Here is a 22,420-nt window from a genome sequence, read left to right on the forward strand (position 1 = left end):
GTACTAGAGGACGAGCACTACAAAGGCCACATCAAGGTTGATGCATCACAACTGACTTCAGTGTCAAACACTTTAATCTATTTTCTGACAAATACATCTCATATTTGTAGGATCACCCTGCTGATGTTGACTACCTCAACGTTCCTCTCGAGAACTATGAGCAGATGGTTGCCATCTTCTCTGTTGGACAAGCCACTGGGAGGTATGCTATGGGCTCCAATGAGCCTTTGGGACCTCCTCCCGATGAGGTGGAGAGCGAAGGCAAGACGGACCCAATTTCGACTGCCACCAATACGGGGATTATCTTTCCCAAGGTTATTGGAGAGTCCGCGGATGACAACACCAACACCAACACCCCTCCCCCGCATGCCTCTGAGGAGGTTGCTGTTGGATCGGCGGGGGGGGGGGGGAGGGAAGGACTCCTCCAGTGGGGCTGGTTTAAAGAGGAAGAGGGCCATGATCACAGAAGATGAGGCCATCATCTTCAACGGCATGATCGAAGCTGTAAAGGATATGGCAGGTGCAATCAAGGCAACCGTCTATGCTGAGGCACATCCCGATGTGTACAATGCGGTCATGAACCTCCCTGGCTTCTCCGAGGATGCATTGCTGGCCGCTCTCGATTGGCTCTATGACCACAAGCCACAGAGCATTAGTTTTGTGCAGATGAGTGCTGAGCATCGTCGTAAGTGGATGAATCGTTGGATCGCTAAGCACTACTTCACTGACTAATGTGCTTGTCATCTAACCACTAACCTTTTGCCTACTTAGTTGGTGGTTAATGAACATTCCTCCACCCTCAAGACCGTAACTATTTATGTAAGATGAAAGTGTGGACATCTTCTAATAGCTCAGCTTAGTACATGAGGTGGTACTATGGGTTGTGATGATGAAGCGGTCTAAACCTTATAAACTGTTGGCTGCTCATGTGATTATTTTGTGTATATGTTGGAGGGTTCATACTTAGGTGTAATATGGACATGTGTTTATTGTGCAAATCAAGTTAGTTCGCCACCTTTCGTTCAACTTGATTCTTGTCTGTTACGAATTAACTCAACATATGTACTGTCTTATTCTATATTGCACATCAGCCTTATGCCTAAATGCGGTCTACGAGAGATAATACAACAAAATATGCTCATCAACCTATAACACTTCATCCAAACTTACCTCATTCAAGTACATTACTGAACAACACTTCAAAATTTCTAAAAATTTAAGCCACATTCAAATTTGACCTACACAAACTACACAACATACACACAACAGCTTTAGGACTTAGTCAAATCCAACACGAGCAAACTCAACCTCAGGGGGGTAAGCACACCGCTCCTCAGGTGTAAGGTCACTATACTTCACTCATGCGGGCAACCAATCACAATCTCAGCACTTTGCACCCGCTCATACAGCCAACCAAACAGAATCTCAGCTCAGCTTGCATCCACAGCTGTAGCCAACCAAATACACTTTTTTTTCAAAATACAAATCACTCAACCTGCTTCCCTCATCCAAGATATACAATACAATTCTACAAAACCCCGTACAGATAACCAAACACGCCCAAGGATTCTTTACCGAAACCATGTAACTGGTCTCTCTGCTTCTACGTTCCTTCGATGTCCAGAATGTTTTTAAGGAAAAACTCCTTTAAAGTGTGGACTGGTGTGAAATTATAATTTCTTGCAGGGTCCGTTTCCGATAAAACCCAAACAAACATGGCATCACGCGCCCCCCCCCCCCCAGAAGCAGCTTTTCCGTTAAGCCCCCCAATGAATGTTCTAATTAGTAATTACCCCGACCCCGAGGCCTCTTTCTCTCTCTCTGCTCCATTTCTCCCCGTCCCTGCATCGCATCGCATCACCGCCTCTCGCTTTCCCCCTCCTTCGTGTGTCCCCAAGGCGTGGACGACAACGCCGCGACCCCCGCCGCCGCCTCCGCCTCCGCCTCCGCCTCGCCGCATAGGTATCTCCTTCCTCCCCTCCCTCGGGGCGCGCCGCCTCCCGGCGTCGTTTCTTACGGGCGGTTCTTCCAGGGGCGATTTCGTTTTCTTTTCTTCCCGGAGCGAAGTTTGCGCTTAGATTTCTTGTTGTTCCCCCCGCGATTGCTTTCCTCTGTTTATTTTTTGTTTGCGGTTGCTTCCTTGTCGTGGTGTTGCGATTCCGGTATTTAAGCCCGTGGTGGGCTGCAAGTTGATCCTTCCCGACTCCGGCGTAGTGGTCTGGAGAGGTACAAGGTGGAAGGTTGGTATGGCGTTCTTGCGTTCTGCTTGCTGTTCGTTCTAGCTTATTACTCTCTTGTAGTGCGCTTGCCCTTGGAGAACTTGCGATGTTAGGTTCGTTAGATCAGTCAGTGTTCTTGCTGTCGAGACGCGTGGAAGAAATTGAACGATAGTTGGCGGCGAAGATGCGTTGAGCCTGCCTTTATGCTGCTCTTCCACCTGGGGACTCGTTGTTGCTAGGTGCCTCAGAGTCGGATCTTTGAGGGGTGTCTAGGCCTAGGTGAGAGAGAGGAGCCTGAATTACTTGTCGATGCTTCTCTCTGATCTCGGGGTTTTATTTATGCATGGAAAAGCTGGACTAGTTATTCGATTTGTTATTGCAGTCAATTCATATTCTTTCATTGCCTTGGAGTAGAGTCTATTTCTGAATTCTGGATTCGCATCGAGCATTTAATTATTCTGTATGGAGAAGGCCGAGAAGAGCTCTGCAATATTGTGCTTGAGAAATACGACTGTAATGACTTTGAATGTTAGTCTAAGGTCCCCTAGGTTCATCGATCTTAGCTCTAGTTCTAATGTAACACTTATACATTTTCCACAGCTACGAGAATGCACCGGAAGCGTAACTAATATTTCATACTTACATTTGGTCATGTTTTCCTTTCTTTTCTAATCCATTTGCCTTTTAAGTGTTGGTTTTCTTTACAAGTTCAATGGTCTAAAAGACTGATTACTTTGACTATTCGTATTGGCCTCTCGTAACTTTAATATGCTAGAAGATTCTCTCTTTGTTAAGGTTGTTGCTTATGAAAGGTGTACGAGGGCATCTTTTAGTAATTCACCATGTAAGATTCCCTCTTGATAATGTTATCTGATAGATTAAAATCAAATTCATTTTTCTGTTGGTCTGAGAAGAATGTAGAATATTATCACTCTATGTTAGTATGGTTCCTATCTAGAAAAATAATGCAGTCCTATCAACCCTAGCAGATATATGCTGGTTCTTTCTTTTTGACAGTGATTGGGACATGTTAATATTCTTGTTCCTGATATAAAGTTGCAAACTCTGGCATGCTCATGATGCAATTTTCCAAGCACACATTTATGTATGTGTTGGGGAATAAAATTCTGTTGCTTTCATCTTTTAAGGTTCACTCCATTTTGTTTGAGCTATGAATTTTTTTTTACTACATGGATAGTGTGCTTATTTCCATAGTTGACTTATTCAACTATCTTAGCAGTTTGACCTTATGAAAGTAAAAAAATACAATATAGTTTTGTAGTTACTAGGGTCTAGGTATGTTTATTTGCTAACTTTTTGTCTTTTTGTTTCTTGGGTTAATTTTAGTTCTACTTTTTATTTTGCAAAGCACCATTGCTGAGCATTAGGGCTATTAACTTCAATTACTTGTGGCCTGCTTGCTCTTTGATTCTTACTGGTGCGGGCATAAGCTTCAAATTCTTCCCTTGAGTCTTTTTATTAAGAGAACCTTAGTCCATGCCTTAGCATATGTTGCACATGTAGGCTGGTTATTGATCTTGGAGGTTTCATTTTGGTATTCTCGTTGCATAGCCCCTGGCCACATAGATTCTGTTATTTTAGTGAAAGCTCAAACTAGTAGTGACTTAATCCTTATGCCCTCATATGGAATCGATCCATTCTCACTTGTTGAAAGACAGCAACTGTACCTTATATAGAGGTGAAACAACACAACCGGTAGTCCAATAGTAGATACAAACAAACCAGTAGGAAATATCTACCAACAAAAGTAATCATACTAAACCCTATTCTGGATACCTGGATACTGCTTCTGGTACCACGCAAGTACTTCTGTTCCTGCCTCATGGCTGGCCACACCTATGACATACAAATTGAAACATACTTGAGTAAGAAGTATTTAAAAGAGACAGTAGTTTACATATTAGAGCATTTTTGAATGATTTCGGATGAAAATGACAAGATGTCCCTTCTATGGTATCTTATTATAGTACTAAAGGAGCTCTTGCCAACACATATCGAATAAAGTTAATAGAGTTCCACCCAAACTGAGCTACCTGATTACTTTTTTCTTAGTTTCTATTATGCTATTCTGTTACTGCACCATTATTTTGTCGTTGAGTTGTCTCGTATGTTACCAAACTCTGGTGGTTGTCTCCTTTCTTGCTTTTTCTGGACACAATTAGAATTCCTCTATCTTGATTCAGGCTAAGCAGTAAGATTGTGCTTTCTTATATAAGAGGCTGACTCTATTTTATCCATGTCAGTGGCATATATGAAGAGTCAACAATACATTCTGGATACAGTATTACGATATAGCTTTCCCTCAAAAACTACAATAGCCTATTTCTCTTCAGCTGTATTGTGCATCCCTAATTTATTTTGTGTGGATTTTGTCTTTTTGCATTATTTTAACTCATGAGCACTGATCTCATCTGTGTTCTTTTCACTGCTTGCAGAATTTTTGTTACTTGGTTGGATGAATACCCTGGTTGGATATTGACAGGTCTAGCATTGTCATCAGTTCGTGATTAAATTGCATCACTTCACATAAGCACTGGAAAATGGATCGTAGAGATACTTCAGGGTTTGTTAGTGGAGGTTGCAAAGATAATAAAGGCTGCTAACTACCCTTGATTTTCTAACTTAGTAGTTTTGTTGACAATTATTAAACCCAGAAGTGAGGCCAGCTTAAAGATTGGTGGAGTCAAGGAGCAATGGAACCCAGGCGTGGGTGCTCAGCATTCACTATAAATTTCTCGAATCCAAATGGCTTTGGTAATCAGTGCACTGCAATTCCAGCAGCCAGCCATGCAACAGCTGGTTCTAGCCAACTTGATGTGCTAGCTCCTAGAGGGTACAAGAGAAAGTGCACTGAACTGTCTCTAGGTCTGGGCGACTCATCAAGCTCGGATAGCAGCAAGCAGAGCATGGCTACAGGCTACACTGTTTCTTCTGCTAAGGGAAGCGATGATGGGTCATGTATGGATTATGACATAAATTTTAAGCTATCTCTTGGCAATGAAGGTACTTCCAAGCTGCATAAACAGGCTTGTGATTCAAGGAGGACTTTCGAAAAGCCTGGGTTGGATCTTAAGTTATCTTTGGCACCATCTCAATCTGTTGTCACTGATGCAGACCTAATTAGAACCACCGCACAGCAGGGCATATTTGTGCCACCACAAATTATGGCTTTAGTGCCAACAGTCGATGAAGGATCTACATCTGCTCGCCGGCCATCTGGAGGCATGGTTCTTTCTTTTCTTAATCAGGCTGACAAATTGGTTGGGTTTTCTCTGAACCAAGTGCCCCCAGTTAGCTCTAATCAGGTTCAAGGTCCAGCTCCAGCTCCAACAGTGCTCCAACTGCCGAAAAGTCCAGCAGCCAGTACTTCTGGGTTTGTCCGTCCACAGCAGCGCAACAGTAGCACAAAAAATTGTTCACACCCAGGATGTGTCAAAGGAGCGAGAGGTTCCTCAGGGCGGTGCATTGCACATGGTGGAGGTAGAAGGTGCCAAAAGGAAGGCTGTGACAAAGGAGCTGAGGGCAAGACCATCTTCTGTAAAGCTCATGGAGGGGGGAGGCGCTGCGAATACCTTGGATGTACCAAGAGCGCCGAAGGCCGCACAGATTTCTGCATAGCCCATGGCGGTGGCCGGCGTTGCAGCCATGGAGGATGCAAAAGAGCAGCACGAGGCAGGTCTGGCCGCTGCATCAAGCATGGTGGTGGGAAGAGGTGTCAAGAGCCAAACTGCACAAAGAGTGCAGAAGGGCGGTCAGGCTTGTGCATTGCTCATGGAGGCGGGCGCCGCTGTCAGCATGTTGGTTGCGGCAAGGGAGCTCAGGGCAGCACTAATTTCTGCAAAGCTCACGGTGGTGGCAAGAGGTGCACACACCCTGATTGTACCAAGGGTGCAGAGGGAAGCACAGCATTCTGCAAGGGCCACGGAGGAGGCAAACGTTGTGCGGCTGAAGATTGCAAAAAGAGTGTGCATGGTGGGACCCAATTTTGTGTTGCACATGGAGGTGGGAAGAGGTGTGTGGTTGAAGGATGCAAGAAGAGCGCAAGAGGCCGTACCGACCGTTGTGTTGGTCATGGTGGAGGCAAGCGATGCCAGTCTGCTGGCTGTGGAAAAAGCGCGCAGGGAAGCACTGATTTCTGCAAGGCACATGGTGGAGGCAAACGCTGCTTGTGGGGGCATCCAGGATCAGACCTTGGATGTGATGGCCCTCCTTGCGACCGCCTTGCAAGAGGCAAAAAGGGCCTCTGTGTTCACCACAACCCTCTGGTGGATGACAACAGTGTGCATGGGGGTCGATCATTTAGTGCTTTCAGTATTATCAGTGATGCCCTTACTCAGGGAGATCATCCTTCAAGCATGGAAACAAGCAGGCGCGGCATTTTCATGCATCCTGCAGAGGCTCCTCGTCCCTTGCCAGCCCCAGCGCCTGAGGGTCGGGTGCACGGTGGTAACATCCTGTCAATGTTTGCTGATGGTATGAGCCTTGGAAAGAAGCCCACCAATAACGCTGAAGCTAGTACGTCTGGCCCTCGCAACTGGAAATCTTCCAATTACATGGAGCTTAGTACTTCAGCACGCAGCAACTGGCTGTAATGCCTGAATTCACTGCCCACCCTCCATTTCGGAATGCTCCTTCGTTTCATCTGGCAAGTATCTCCCGTGTCGTCTGGTGTGAAATCAATGGTGTGATTGTGTGAACTGTGTGTCATGATTGATCAGAACAGCTGTGTTATAGCTGTCGTGTGTGGTCTGTAATAGTAATTTCGTGTGTGGTCTGTAATAGCAACCTAAAAGGCTGGAACCCCTTGTGATATAAATAAAAAAGGGGAAGGTTGCATAATAGATACTAAAGTGTGAATTCTAGGTACTCTATTGAAGGTCTGCTGTGCTCTGCATTTATGAATACACAAGATTAGTGTTGTGGCAGGTCCCTGTTAATTCATCTTTGGAGCACTGTTTGGAATATTGATGTTGCTGCTGCTACTGTATGCAATATATGTCATGTTTCCATTCTGTTTTCTCTATCTTAAAATAAGTAACTTTTAATGATATACCCCTATGATACATGGCAGTTTATTTCTCTGCATCTCCTGTTTGTGCTTGTTGGACAATTGGTTTGGAGCTTGTATAATGATTTTGCATGCTTGTTTTTCTAAGACAGATTTTGAAGTTCATGCTTGTCAGACAATCGGTTTGGGGCTTATTCTAAGATGCTTCCTTTCCTGGTTATTCAGAGTAGCATGTTTCTAAGACCTGGACATTCCATTCAGGTTACATCAAGATTCAACTATGAATCATGACAGTTTCAGATGCACACCTCTGCTTGCATACAGAAACAGCGATGTAATTGTGATCGGCATGTTTTCAGTTGTCTCTTCCAAATAATGCGTGCAAATAACTGGGCTGGCAATCATGCACTCCTGCTGCTGAACACACCTGATCGTCGTGATAACAAGATGGGAAACGAAACATGGAACGTGAGCACGCATCTTGTTTCAATTTGGTGAATGCGACCGCACTGGCACGTCATCTCGCCACACAAACCGTCTGGTGCATTTGTACCGTCTTCCTCGCTCGTACCCCACCGTGGAGCTATCAGCGATCAGGTGTCCAGCAGCACATAAACAGCCTGACTGATTCATGGAGACAAAAATGGGCATATCTGCCATTGAAACAACTTATTGGTTTGCCTTCTGACCCTTAAAAATACCGATCGAAGATAAGCAAATCTTAGGCAAAATAATGTGGACAATTTGAGAAGTTTGGCCTGAATTGTGGAGGTTTCCATGTGTCAGCATCTCCTCGCTCCACTTGTTGAAACAAACACAAGTTTTGTTTGACGAATCAAGGTAGTTGATTACGCCTCAATCACTAACACTACACTGAATCGTATTTATTGATGCCATAAGCCATGAAATGAGGAGATGTGATTAAAAAATGATTTTTTTTTGTCAATTTGACTAATATTAAGGCAATGGTATAATAGGAAGATAGAAGGGAATAATTTCTCCAAATGGTCCATGAACTTTTGTTTGAAGCAGTGGCAAAAAGGGCTTACATTTAGTATCAGAAGGAACAGGTTCTCATGGCATGCGTTCTTCTGAGCAAAAATAGTGGGCGATTTCACTCGCAACAACTCAATCCTGCAGAAGGGGGAAAACAAAGAATTCATGCATTCCCAACGAGGCTTACCATGACACACGAATTCAGGTCGAATTTGACTGACCAAAAAACGCTGTCCAGCCTCTGGCGCTTTCTGGTAACCGGGAGTGATCCCGAGAGCGTTCTCAACTCAACGAACTGAATGTCTGAATGTCAATTTTGAGTGCATCGGCTGATTGAAGAACCATATTGAGATATGCCATGGTTTATGATGTGTGATGAGTAATTGATGGTTGAGTTAAATTGCGAGTTTTTGGGATTGTATAAAGCATGTCTATGTTTAACAATGCATGTTAATATTTTGAGACTAACCAGAGTTGGTGAAGGTGTTTCTTATCTCGTGATGTGTAAGTCAATAGAGTTAATATGATGATCAATGGCTAGAGGATCACGACAAAGCAAGAGGCTTAAGGTCGGAAGATCGAGGATGCCATGTGAAGTCATAGGTGATCCACACCATACATGTGGAGAGGTCAAGAAGCACATGAAGGTTGATAAGATGGCGTATTAAGTTAAAGCGAGTAGGATGTCGGTGCAACTGACAAGGCGACCCAGGAGCGAAAGAGACTTGCTGGTGGTTAGGATCGCGGGACGAGGTGACACACGTCGATATCGGAAGACTTGCTTATGATGTAAGCAAACGGTTGAAAGTCACGCTTTGGAAAGCGTGTAATACGGTTTCACGGTTTGGTTTTAAAATCGTGGCACGAATGGAGGTGCATGTGGCACCATCATGAAGCATGCATTGAGATGAAGTTAAGAGCCTTTTTGTTTGGACTTATGTTTTTGGCTTCTAGCTGAAAAACTACTTTTGCCTTTTCGGTTTTGTTTTAAAACTGTGGCACGGATGGAGGTGCACGTGGTACCATCATGAAGCATGCATCGAGATGTAGTTAAGAGTCTTTTTGTTTGGACTTCTGCTTTTGGCTTTTAGCTGAAAAACTATTTTTGTCTTTTCTGAAAAACTGCTTTTGGATTTTAGTCGTTAGTTTTTACAATAAATTTTTAACTTCTTAGTATACCAAAAGCCAGAAAAGCTCATTTCAAACAGCTTCTCAGCTTCTAGTTTACTTCCTCAAAAATAAGCTTTTGGCTTCTCCAAAAATCACTTTTCAGCAATCTTGTTTGTTTGGGCTTCTGACACAAAAGCCCAAACAAACATGCCACAAGTCATGAAGGCACCGGATCTCTTGGATGGATGGGGTTGACGATTTTGCCCCTAGTGGTAGTCGAGAGTGTTATGAGTGGAGCGCATTTTGGGATGTCAAAATGCCTACGAATAGAAAGGTGGTTGGTTGAGAGCCTCTTAAGGGTTTTATTTTTTAATTCTAGCATTAGGATTTTGCTAGGGAGTGCTTAGAGAGAAAGGGAGAGGAAGAGAGATAGATTTAGAGCTAATCTTTCTTGTTTTTCTACAAGAGAGGGAGGATGAGGGCGATATCTAGCAAGGTACGTATGCATTCAACTTTACTATCAATGATAAGAGATTTGTTGAAGTATTTCGTGTTCCTCCCCATTACATATCTACTCTATGTGTTGGATGAAAAACCAATGTTTTTCCCCTCTATTTTGGTGATTTTCGTTTCTCCTTTGAGCTGCGATTTTGGGTGTATTTTCACGAGCCTCCAAGGTTCTAGGATGTGTGAGAAACTATCTTGATTGATCTTGAATCAACTCATATCATGAGCAACCCGATTTCGAGTCGCCCAAGTTCATGCATTTTCTAAGGTTTTCTACAGTTATGAAATTCTTGATGATTTCTTAATCTTTTTTGGCGGATCTTGTTCCTAGTGATTCACCATGTCTTGATGCTCATGTGGTCCAAATTTCATTGGATTTAGAAGTCGTTTGTGTTGGAATATTTCTCTCCCTGCCGAGCTACATTCCCGGTCCGACAACAGACGTGATCAGAGGACGAGATCAGAGGCCAGTTCAGGATCCGGCTTGTCCATCTTTGCTCCTGATTTGTGTCTGATTTGTAGCTTCCATTTATAGCTCTGTTGTTAATACTTTTAGATCTTAACAACCTGTAAATCAGCTGTACAACGTGTATATATACACGCCTAAACATCAATGAAAATTATCTTGCAATTCTCCCAGATATCTCCTTTCAGTTTCAGCGTGGTTCCAGCGCATGGTCAGACTGGGAGCTCCACGGTCAGACAGCTGGGAAGTCGCAGCTCGGCAGGATTTTTTTAGCGGCGGCAGTGTGCTTTCCTTCTTCGGTTGCAGCAGCTGATTTGTTAGCCTTCTGCATGCCACAGTGAACTCATCAGTAATCAATCATTGCATGTTATGAAGTAATCATTACTAGTTTGCATGGCTCAAACCCTTTATAGCTTTTTAATCATTGTTGTGCTGTGCTTGTCTGGGGTTTACATGGTTGTTGCATCCTGTAGCTGCATGGCATCTTTTGAGAGCATAGCAATGCATCTAGTTACTGTAGCAGGCTGACAGCATTTCATTTTGCATGTCTCGGTTATCGCATAAGTGTTTAGTGCATTAGTGTCTCGGCTAATCTTTAAGCATTTAGTTAATCCATGTGTTAGCCGGCTGTGGACTATTTTTTTTTTTTTTTTTTTTTGTTCTTCCTCGTTTTGCTTCCTTATTGTTTCGAGGTTTTCACGGGCTGGTTCTCAGGCATAGTAGTTCCTCAGTAACTACGTGATTTTGACCTAGTTGTGAGAGGTGCATTGGGAGAAAATTTGGAAAAAGCATCCAATTCAAAGAATTTGATAAGGTGACTAGTCATCATCCTCTAATAGTCTTTGTCGCTTTTGTCAGACCTTCACTGATCCATCTGTTAGCAACTTGCAATACATCGAATCATCGCGTTGGCATCTAGCAAGATGGTACACCTGGGGGAAGATGAAACTTGGCAAATGTATACGGATTGGCACAGAGACAAACAGAAGGCACAACAAGAGACAAGTCAATTCTTCCCTATCTACTAATGCACGCACCATGGGAAGAGATCAGGCACATCCTAGGAATGTAACTAGCATAGGGCGATGAGGTGATTTTCATGGCTCCCAGCGATCCGGGCTGCGCGCCGGCATCGTGTGGGGGTCTCTAGCGAAATCACGTCTGCTGGAAAGGAGGAGGACGATGCACGTTGTGTTCAGGCGTGTGAGCACCTAGAGAGGGTGATGGAGGCTGGGATTTTCCGATCGGATACTCCAATGTTTCGTGGCCGCCTTCGGGGTGATGATTCTGGGCCAGATGAGAATGTTTCACCGTCTGCTTTGCAGTTGGTTTCTGATTCGGTGAAGGCGGGGTTCTGCACATCGGTGCTTCCGTCTATGGTCACTGCTCTGGTTACGGGGGGTGATCCGGCGCATCTTGTGGCGACGGTGGCGGAGGAAATTACTTCTGTGGCGCGACGGCGATCACCGTCAGTGCCGCTTAAACCATGGAAAGAGCCTCTGCCAAAGCCAAGGATTTCACCGCCAAGATCGCTTGGAGATTTCCTGCCAGAATCGTTCGTTCGACGTGCCTCGCTGCCTCCGGAGATCCACGGCTCATCGTCGATCGATCCGGATTCCACGGAGTTTCAAATTTTGAACAAGCTTCCACGCGGACCACAAGACGGGCCTGGTTCACTTTGGGCCAGGAGATATCCCGGACTGGCTTTGCTCCAATGTGTTGACGAGGACATCACTCATTTAGATACACGCGCTACAATTGATCCTCCGGTGATTGATCCATTACAAGGACCGATTACACAGACTCGTGCACGTCGTTTAACTCATGAGGTGAATTCGTTACTCGCTGTCCATACTACTAATTATAATGATAGGATGCTACTCAATTTTTGTGAATTTTTAATGCTTAGGAATATGGGAGAAGCATCTATGGGACAGCCGAGTTGGACGGGGCTCAAGCTAACTTCAAGTCGGAGTCGGAACTCGGTTCGGATTCAGCAGACAACGCCACACTAAAATGACCATAATTTTTTCATATGGAGTCCAAATAAGGTGTTCTTTGATGCGTTGGAAAGCTAAGGACGATAGCTTTGTTTTGTTATTGGTCCCAGCTCCAGATTCACGGTAGATTATTTTTTGTCGTCAAAACAATGTGCTGTGTCACAATTTTGTGCCATATCGGGTCTTGTAAATGTGTTCGGGTCTAAGCCCAAGTTATGGACGCCCCCCTGGTCGCCCAAAACCCTAGCACGCCCCTCTTCATATATCTAGCAGCCGTCGTCATAGATTTTTTGGGTTTTGCTTAGATTAATCTATCATTGAACAGTTTCGCCGTCGTTCGGTTTGTGAAACCCCAACTCGTGAGCTTAATCATATTTGCAATTTCAGATTGTGTTCTTTCGTGTTCTTGCTTGTGTTCTCGATTCGCTTGCAGGAATTAGCCTTCTTGGTGAGGTCAATCGTGCCGCGCGCGGTTGATAACCAATAGAGCAGTGGTGTAGTGATTGCAAGGGTTGCGTTCTGTCCTGATCGGAAGCCTTAGATCGTCAACGTTGAGTCTCCACCGATCGACCTACCATTACCTAACGGAAGATCAGGCCTAATCCTCTCATCAACTGGTATCAGATTTTCAGATTGCCCGCTAGGTAATTTCGTTTTCCCCTTAGATTAGTTCTGTTTTCATCACCTAGAGTCTACAAAAAGCCAAAAATATTTCCCTTGTCCGCTGTCCTACAACCCTTTGGGCCTTACAGTTTCGTTTTTGGTGTCACGTTGTTGAGTTTGTGTCCATCGTGGTCGCGTCTTGTTGCTGGTCTAGAGTAGTGTTCTTGGTCTTAGTTCAACGCCCGTGCTATTTGTCGCATCGCTCTCCCACCACCCCCACCCCCACCAACAAGTCGAGCCACTACATCACTCAATTTGCCCTCACGAACCGCCTTGGGTTAATTCTCGCCACGCTAGCCCTAAATAGGTCGCAAGCCGTCTTGTATCACTCGCCCTGCCACCGCGGCCCTCCTTTTTCATCTGGCGATCCGATTGCTTGCTTGCCCTAATTTCGTGGACTTACCGATTGAGTTGGAAAGCTTTACCCTAATTTTCCGCTGCTGTTATCATCCATAGCCCAGGGAAGCTTTGCCCTAGGTGTGTTTACATTGCTAAGCAGAGTTACTTAGTCGTGTCATGTGTTCCGTTGATAGGGAAGCTCTGCCCTAAACCGACAAAAGAAAATAAGTGCGCAGAAATCCTAGTTTGAGCAGTGTTCACTAAATCAGGCGTAACTTTTTCCTACGAACTCGGATTTGGACGTTCTATACTCCGTGGGAAAGCTAATTTCGAGCCCGACGTGAAAAAAAGTGACTAGCCTTTGACCTGTTGCCCTGTTTGACCCCCAAGTTCGACTGTTTAGACCCTCTTTCAGAGCCCAGAAATTTCAGCACCCGTTTTTCACATCCTGCTGTCTACCGCTTTGTGATCTGTTTTTGGCTTTGCTTGCTTCCAAATTTTGTGCCTATCTTTTTAGACCCTTTATAAGTGTGTGATACAACATCTGAAAAAGAAAGTGTGCAAAAAAAAATAGAGAAAAAATATTATGGTAAAAATCAGAAATATTAAAGGCAATCAGATTGTGGTAGCACACTATGTTCTTTGTGCTTGGTCCTTTCTTTCAGCTTGTTGTGCTAGGTCTAGGGACACGCTAGGAACTAGCAACGATACCTACTTTGGACATTTATTCAGCTTTGCTAATCTAATTACGATTTTGCTACTCCTTGCTACCATATTGTTCCGTGTCAAGCTACACTTTCTCTTGATCAGAACATGTCCTCTCTTGCAATCATACCCTCGCTCGACAAGTTATCAAGAAGCAATCGCCGATTGTTCCACCTGCTGCGTTGGTAAGAACACTTGTAAGAGCGTGGTAAGATGCTTGTGTGTGTGTGTGTGATTCCACTGCCTAATAGTGATAGGGATAATTTTGTTTTGTCCTTTACTTTCTACTAACCATGGCAGATGATCCGACGGATTTCAAGGACTGTGTCTCTAAGGGAGAACTTAACACCCTCATTCAGCAACAGAATCAAGCGTTGAACGGCATGATGGCAAGACAAAATCAAACATTGAACGACATTGTCACAAGGATGAACGATATGAGAGCAAGCATTGCTAATCTAGTCACACGGGTGAACGACATTGAGCTACGGGATCCACAGGAAGAAGATGCTTCTGACAATGATGATCCCAATGCTGGACATGAAGATGATGATGCTGGTGTTTTTGTGGGACAAGATTGGTGGGCACAACTTCAGCGCCGGTCGAACAACAATAACAACAACCGTAACCACTGCATGGGAGGTAATGTTCGAGGTAATGATGATCACTACGCTAAGGTCAAGTTTAAGATACCCTCTTTTGATGGTTCATACGATATTAATGCTTATTTAGATTGGGAAATGACGGTTGAGCAGAAGTTTAATTCTCACATGGTTCCTGACATATATAGAGTTAGATAAGCCACTAGTGAGTTCACTAATTATGCAATTATTTGGTGGAATGGGTTGGTAAATGCTGGATTAGAACCTACTACTTGTGAGAGATTAAAACATGCCATGCGTAGTAGATTTATACCCCCTGAGGACAAACGAGATTTAAAAAAGAAATTGCAGCGCTTCTATCAAGGTAGTCGATCTATTAATGAATACTATAATGAACTACACATTGATGTCCTTCGCTGTGGTATACAAGAAAATGATGAGGATACAATAATTCATTTTTATCCGGGATTAAGACATGAAATTCAGGACTTGGTTGATTATAGATATTATAATACCATGGATAGGTTGTTCCATCTTGCTATGTTGGCAGAGAAAGAATTGCAGGGACATGAGCCAAAGTCGCGGAACATTGGGAGTTCATTTTCCTCCAGATCGCAATCGGGCAAAGCTAAATCAGCCTCGTTCGCTCCGGCACGATCTGCTGCCCCCTCCGATAATAGGGCGCGTACAATAGCACCATCACCACCAGCACCACATACAACCGAGGTGAGCAAATCTATTTCTGTGCAGCAACCAGCGACGAAGACCACTCCTTCAACTGGCTCCACGAGTAGTTCAGCGAGTATTGTGTGCCGCCGTTGCAAGGGCATGGGCCATGTCATGAAGGATTGCCCCAGTCAACGCGCTTACGTTGCAACCGATGACGGTGGGTACATCAGTACTAGTGATGTTGAGGATGAATTTGTGCTTCAAGCTAACCTTGCAGGTGATCATGAGACCGATAACGATGGTGATGAGATTTTAGGTGCTGCTGCCACTGAGGACTACAAAAATAGAACATTTGTTGTACAACGGGTTTTGAGTGCTCAAATAGAGCAAGCGGAGCAGCTTCAACGCCATAATTTGTTTCAGATGTTTCTCATTGTCAATGACTGCCGTGTTCGAGTTATAATTGATGGTGGGAGTTGCAATAACTTGGTGAGTTCAGATTTTGTCAAGGAGCTTGGCTTGGCCACTCGCGCACACCCTCGTCCATATCACATTTAATGGCTCAACAACAGTGGTAAGGTGAAGGTAACACACATTGTTCGTGTTCATTTTTTCATTGGTTCCTACCATGATTATGCAGATTGTGATGTCATGCCTATGCAAGCATGTTCCCTTTTGTTAGGCCGTCCTTGGGAGTTTGATACTAATGCCGCACACCATGGTAGAAGTAATAAATACACACTTATACACAAAGGAAAGAAAATAACCCTGCTTCCTTTAACACCGAGTGAGATTATGCAATGTGATAAAGCGATAGATGAAAATGCGAAGAGAGAGCAAGATTTACAATCTGAAAATCGGCAAGTAGCTAAACATGTTTTTCCACCAAAGAAAGAGCAACCAACACCTTCTTCTAGTTCCACAGACATTAAATTAAAAGGTGGTGTTATGCTTGTTACAAAATCAGACCTTGCTGAAATTGTTAACAATGATGTTCCTTACTACGCTTTGGTATGCAAAGAGGCTTTATTTTTACTTGATGATATACCTTCCTCTTTTCCTTCTGCTGTCACTAACCTTTTTCAGGAGTATAAGGATGTGTTTCCAACCGAGATACCCCTGGGGCTGCCACCTTTGAGAGGAATCGAGCACCAAATTGATTTGATCCCGGGAGCGACTTTGCCAAATCGTGCAGCATATAGGACCAATCCGGAGGAGACTAAGGAAATTCAGCAGCAAGTCCAAGACCTTTTGGACCGTGAGTATATACGAGAAAGCCTTAGTCCTTGTGATGTTCCTATTCTTTTGGTTCTAAAAAAGACGGTAGTTGGCGCATGTATGTTGATTATAGAGTCATTAATAATATTACCATAAGATATCGTCATCCTATCCCTTGGCTAGATGACATGCTTGATGAGTTAAGTAGTTCTATTGTGTTCACAAAGATTGACTTGCGTAGTGGTTACCACCAAATAAGAATGAAATTGGGAGATGAATGGAAAACTGCTTTTAAAACAAAGTTTGGTTTATATGAGTGGTTAGTGATGTCTTTTGGTTTAACTAATGCACCTAGAACATTTATGAGATTGATGAATGAGGTTCTATGTGCTTTCATTGGTAAATTTGTGGTGATTTATTTCGATGACATCTTGATCTATAGCAAGTCATATACACAACATATTGATCATCTACGTGCTGTTTTTGATGCTTTGCGAGAGGCACGTTTCTTTGCTAATCTTGAGAAGTGCACCTTTTGCACCGATCGAGTTGGTTTTCTTGACTATGTTGTTACTCTACAGGGAATTGAAGTGGATGAATCAAAAATTGAAGCCATCAAGAACTGGCCGACCCCGGGGACTATTACACAAGTGAGAAGTTTCATGGTCTTGCAGGGTTTTATCGGCTTTTTGTAAGCGATTTCAGCACCATTGTTGCGCCCCTTAATGAGTTGACAAAAAAGGGTGTTCCATTCCATTGGGGTCCAGCACAAGAAGTTTTTAACACGCTGAAAGAGAAGCTTACACATGCACCTCTACTCCAACTTTCGGACTTTGGTAAGACTTTTGAGTTAGAATGTGATGCTAGCGTAATTAGAATTGGAGGAGTGTTACTTCAATAAGGTAAACCCGTTGCTTACTTTAGTGAGAAATTAAATGGGCTATCTCTGAATTATTCGACTTATGATAAGGAGTTGTATGCTTTAGTTCAAGTTTTAGAAACATGGCAACACTATCTTTGGCCTAAGGAGATTATTATTCATTCTGATCATGAATCTTTGAAGCATATTAGAAGTCAAGCTAAACTGAATAAACAACATGCTAAATGGGTTGAGTTCATGGAATCTTTTCCATACATAATTAAACACAAGAAATGTAAAGATAATGTCATTGCGAATGCATTATCTAGATGTTACACTATGTTGTCCCAACTAGATCACAAAATCTTTGGTTTAGAAACAATAAAAGGGTTGTATGCAACTGATTTGGACTTTAAAGATGCTTTTCGAAATTGTAAAGAAGGGAGAACTTGGAATAAGTATGTGCTGAATGATGGACTTCTTTATCGCGCTAATAAGCTATGCATTCCAGCTAGCTCCATTCGTCTTTTGTTTTTACAGGAGGCGCATGGAAGAGGTTTGATGGGATATTTTGGAGTGAAGAAAACTGAAGATGTGCTGACCACTCATTTCTTTTGGCCAAAGATGAGACGTGATGTCGAGCGCTATGTGTCACGCTGCACTACTTGCAATAAAGCTAAGTCTCGCTTGAATCCACATGGTCTTTATATGCCTCTTCCTGTTCCTAGTGTACCTTGGGAGGATATTTCTATGGACTTTGTTTTAGGATTGTCTAGGATAAAGAGGGGGAGGGATAGTATATTTGTAGTGGTGGATCATTTTTCTAAAATGACACATTTTATACCTTGTCACAAGAGTGATGATGCTACACACATAGATGATTTATTTTTCAGGGAGATTATACGCTTACATGGAGTGCCAAATACTATTGTCTCTGATCGTGATGCGAAGTTTTTGAGTCATTTTTGGAGGAGAATATGGAATAAATTGGGGGACGAAGCTGCTATTCTCTACTACATGTCATCCCCAAACTGATGGACAAACGGAGGTTGTTAATCGCACATTATCTACTATGTTGTGGGCTATTTTAAAGAAGAATTTGAACATGTGGGAAGAGTGTTTACCTCATATTGAGTTCGCTTATAACAGATCCGTCCACTCCACAACCAAGGTAAGTCCGTTTTAGGTAGTGTATGGTTTCAATCCCCGTGCTCCTATTGATTTACTACCTTTACCTCCTTCTGAAACTCTGAATTTGGATGCTACACAACGTGCTGAATTTATTCTAAAGATGCATGAAACAACTAAAGAAAATATTAAAAAAATGAATGAGAAATATAGAGCTTATGGTAGCTAGGGTAGAAAATATTTAACTTTTAAACCTGGTGATCTTGTTTGGTTACACTTGCGTAAAGATTGATTTCCTGAGTTGAGAAAATCTAAATTGATGCCTCGAGCTGATGGTCCTTTTAAAGTTCTTGAGAAGATTAATGATAATGCATATAAGCTTGAGTTGCCTGTAGATTTTGAGGTTAGTCCTACATTTAACATTTCAGATTTAAAACCATATGTTGGACAGGAAGGTGAGGTTGTGTCAAGGACGACTCTAATTCAAGAGGAGGAGTATGATGAGGACATCACTCATTTAGATACACGCGCTACAAGTGATCCTCCAGTGATTTATCCATTACAAGGACCGATTACACAGGCTCGTGCACGTCGTTTAACTCATGCGGTGAATTCGTTACTCGCTGTCCATACTACTAATTATAAGGATGGGATGCTACTCAATTTTTGTGATTTTTTTATGCCTAGGAATATGGGAGAAGCACCTATGAAACAGCCAAGTCGGACGAGGCTCAAGCCAACTTCAAGTCGGAGTCGGAACTCGGTTTGGATTCAGCAGACAGCGTCACACTAAAACGGCCATTACTTCTTCATATGGAGTCCAAATAAGGTGTTCTTTGATGCGTTGGAAATCTAAGGACGATAGATTTGTTTTGGTACTGGTCCCAGCTCCAGATTCATGGTAAATTATTTTGTGTCATCAAAACAATGTGCTGTGTCACAATTTTAGGCCATATCAGACCTTGTAAATGTGTTCGGGTCTAAGCCCAAGTTGTGGACGCCCCCTGGTTACCCAAAACCCTAGCACACCCCTCTTCATATATCTAGCAGCCGTCATCATAGATTTTTTGGGTTTTTCTTAGATTAATCTGTCATTGAACAGTTTCACCGTTGTTCGGTTTGGGAAACCCCAACTCGTGAGCTTAATCATATTTACAATTTCAAATTGTGTTCTTCTGTGTTCTTGCTTGTGTTCTCAATTCACTTGCAGGAATTAGCCTTCTTGGTAAGGTCAATAGTGCCGCGCGCGGTTGATAACCAACGGAGCAGTGGTGTAGCGATTGCAAGGGTTGCATTCTGTCCTGATCGGAAGCCTTGGATCGTCAACGTCAAGTCTCCACCGATCGACTTACCATTACCTAACAGAAGATCAGGCATAATCCTCTCATCACGTGTTTGGATAGCAAAGACACCCAAAGACATGTAGATGGGAGTAATAGGACAGTGGGGTGGCATGAAGCATGGAGTATGGTGTTGCCAATCCTAGATAACAACAAGGGCAGCGATTGAGAAGATAAATGGTGACGGTGAGGGCCTCAGCCCAAAAGGGAGGAGGCATGTGAGCTTGAAAGAGCAGAGTGCTCATAGTGTCATTAATGCTGTGAATAGCATGCTTGGCTCTGCCGTTTTGAGGAGATGTATATGGACATGAGAGGCGAAGGACGACACCAAGGTGATAAAAAAACATAGTTGTCATGGAGTTTACAAATTCTTTGCCGTTGTCAGTTTGTATGGAGCGCACAGGAACCCCAAATTGAGTACGAACATACACAAAAAAGGACTCGAAAGTGGCAAAAATTGAGGACTTGGTGCAAAGAGGAAAACACCAATAAAAATGCGAGAAATCATCCACGATAACTAGGTAATATTGATAACCCGAAGTGCTCATGACAGGAGATGTCCATAAGTCGCAGTGTACTAAATCAAAAGCAACGTGAGACAGGGAAGTAGAGGAAACAAAAGGTAAATGAACATGTTTGCGCAACTATCAAGCATGACATAAGTGACGACTATTTTTATTGGAGGGAATGGACGACGATTGCTGAAGTGTGGCAGTAGCATCACGACCGAGATGGCCAAGGCAATGGTGCCAAACTTCAGCGGAGACAACCGAAGAAATAAAAGCGGAAGCTATGGTCGAAGAGGATGATATGGTGTATAGATCACCCCGTCTATTGCAGCGAAAAATCATGGCCTTCGTCAATAGGTCCTTCATAGAAAAACCGAGAGAATCAAACTCAATGGAGCATGAATTATCACGAGTAAATTTGCAAATGGATAAAAAAATTGCGGATGATAAACGGGACATGAAGAACATTGTTCAAGGAAAATGAATGTCTGGATGGGGTAGAGATAGAGGAGTGTCCTGAAAGAGAGATGGGCATGGAGTCTCCGTTCCCGACCATGACACAAAAGGGGGAGGATAAGGAATGAGGAGACCAGAGTATACCGTCATTTGATGTCATATGCGTGGAGGCTCCGGAGTCGACAACTCACCGACTGTTCAAGGTGAGATTGTTCATGGCGACGACGAGGTAAGTGTTGTCCCAAGAGGCTAGGATGGAGCCTGCTAAGGATGACGTTGACTGGTACAGAGGCATGGCCATTGTGGTGAGCGCATGTTGGGGTCTGGCACCAAGGATACATGCATCGCCAGGAGCCAGAGTGGCCCATGTGTTTGTCCTGGGGTTGAAGCAGATCCAAGGGTCGTTGGGACTGGGCATCATTGAGCCCGATCGGCCACCAATGTCACCCTTGGACGATCCATTCCCGCCTTTCGTCTTTCCTTTGCTCTTGTGTTTGGTGGCGTTCGAGTTAGTGTCATGGCACGAGGAGCCAGAGCACGAAGGCTGCCGAGAGGCGCTTGAGAGAAGCGTGGTAGCGGCAGTGGCCTTGGCTATGTTCGTGATCTGCATCTCCTCGGTGAGGAGCATCGACCAAGTCTTGGTGAATGAAGGCAGTGGTGTCGACATGGAGATGAAGGAGGCTGCCCGCGGCATCCGCGGATTGAGCCCACAAAGAATGTTGAGGACGAGATGAAGATCCTTGATGGGAGAGTCGGCATCACGTAGGGCGTTGGCGAGCCATTTCTGCTCCTTGTAGTAGGTTGTGATGTTGAGATCACCCTATTGCATAACGTGAAACTCATTGAAGAGGACGCTGGAGCAGATCTCCTTGTTGTCGAGGAAGAGTTCCTCAGCGGTGACCAAAAGTGCATGAGCACTCATGTTCTTGTCGAGGATGATATCGAGAACTTCTAGAGTCATGCAGTTGTACATGGTGGAGAGGACGGTGCAGTCATCTTGGATCCACACGGGATCGATGGGTTGGGCGGCAGTCCTGTCGATGTGTTGGAGAAGGCCATGGCAACCGAGGAGGGCATAGAGGAAGATGTTCCATTTGGTGAAGTTGCCGGCATTGAGATCGAGGAGGACCGATATGGGCGTGCGACTAGAGCCGATGAGCCCCGTGGCGTCGGAGATGGAGTAGGGCACCATGAAGCTTGAGGAGCTGGATGCAAGGCTTGAGGAGGATCCGGAGCCAAGGGCAGCGGAGGAAGAAGAAGATAGGGTGCACTCGAACCCCGTTGCAGCGGAAGGTGGAGGCCGATGGTGGAGAAACCAGCAGTGGCGGCTTAGGGTTGCAAGCCTAGGAAGGAACCTTGAACTGATACCATAAAGAAGTATAGCGAGAGAGAGAGAGAGAGAGAGAGAGAGAGAGAGAGAGAGAGAGAGAGAGAGAGAGATTTGGGGGAAGCAACAAATAATGGAATGCATGGGATTCCATTTATATAGGGCTCAAGAGAGCAATTAGAGGAATTACAATTGTTAGTATACGTACCACAATTAGAGGGATATGTACCAAAAATCATATGGCTAACACCCGCCAATGCCATAGCCGCAGTTGCTGG

The 22,420-nt window shown here is 43.9% G+C and overlaps 2 protein-coding genes across 3 annotated transcripts; one reads left to right on the plus strand and one right to left on the minus strand.

Annotated features, from left to right (window-relative positions):
• The first annotated feature begins 1,809 nt into the window (after positions 1-1,809).
• On the plus strand, positions 1,810-7,165 carry LOC133922324 (uncharacterized). Of its 2 annotated transcripts, none has more exons than XM_062367610.1 (2): positions 1,810-1,962; positions 4,676-7,165. In XM_062367610.1, exon 2 carries the CDS (start codon positions 4,934-4,936, stop codon positions 6,830-6,832), a length of 1,899 nt encoding a protein of 632 aa, XP_062223594.1. In that variant the 5' UTR covers positions 1,810-1,962; positions 4,676-4,933; the 3' UTR covers positions 6,833-7,165. The 2 variants fall into 2 exon arrangements, with proteins under 2 accessions (XP_062223594.1, XP_062223595.1); XM_062367611.1 differs by lacking the exon at positions 1,810-1,962 and adding an exon at positions 3,586-3,657.
• A 13,837-nt stretch (positions 7,166-21,002) lies between these two features.
• On the minus strand, positions 21,003-22,007 carry LOC133923173 (uncharacterized). The gene is made up of 2 exons (XM_062368605.1): positions 21,717-22,007; positions 21,003-21,635 (listed from the first exon to the last, which is right to left on the minus strand). Exons 1-2 carry the CDS (start codon positions 22,005-22,007, stop codon positions 21,003-21,005), a joined length of 924 nt encoding a protein of 307 aa, XP_062224589.1.
• Between the last annotated feature and the right edge of the window lie 413 nt (positions 22,008-22,420).

The sequence above is a fragment of the Phragmites australis genome, chromosome 6 (assembly GCF_958298935.1).
Source record: "Phragmites australis chromosome 6, lpPhrAust1.1, whole genome shotgun sequence".
NCBI lineage: Eukaryota > Viridiplantae > Streptophyta > Magnoliopsida > Poales > Poaceae > Phragmites > Phragmites australis.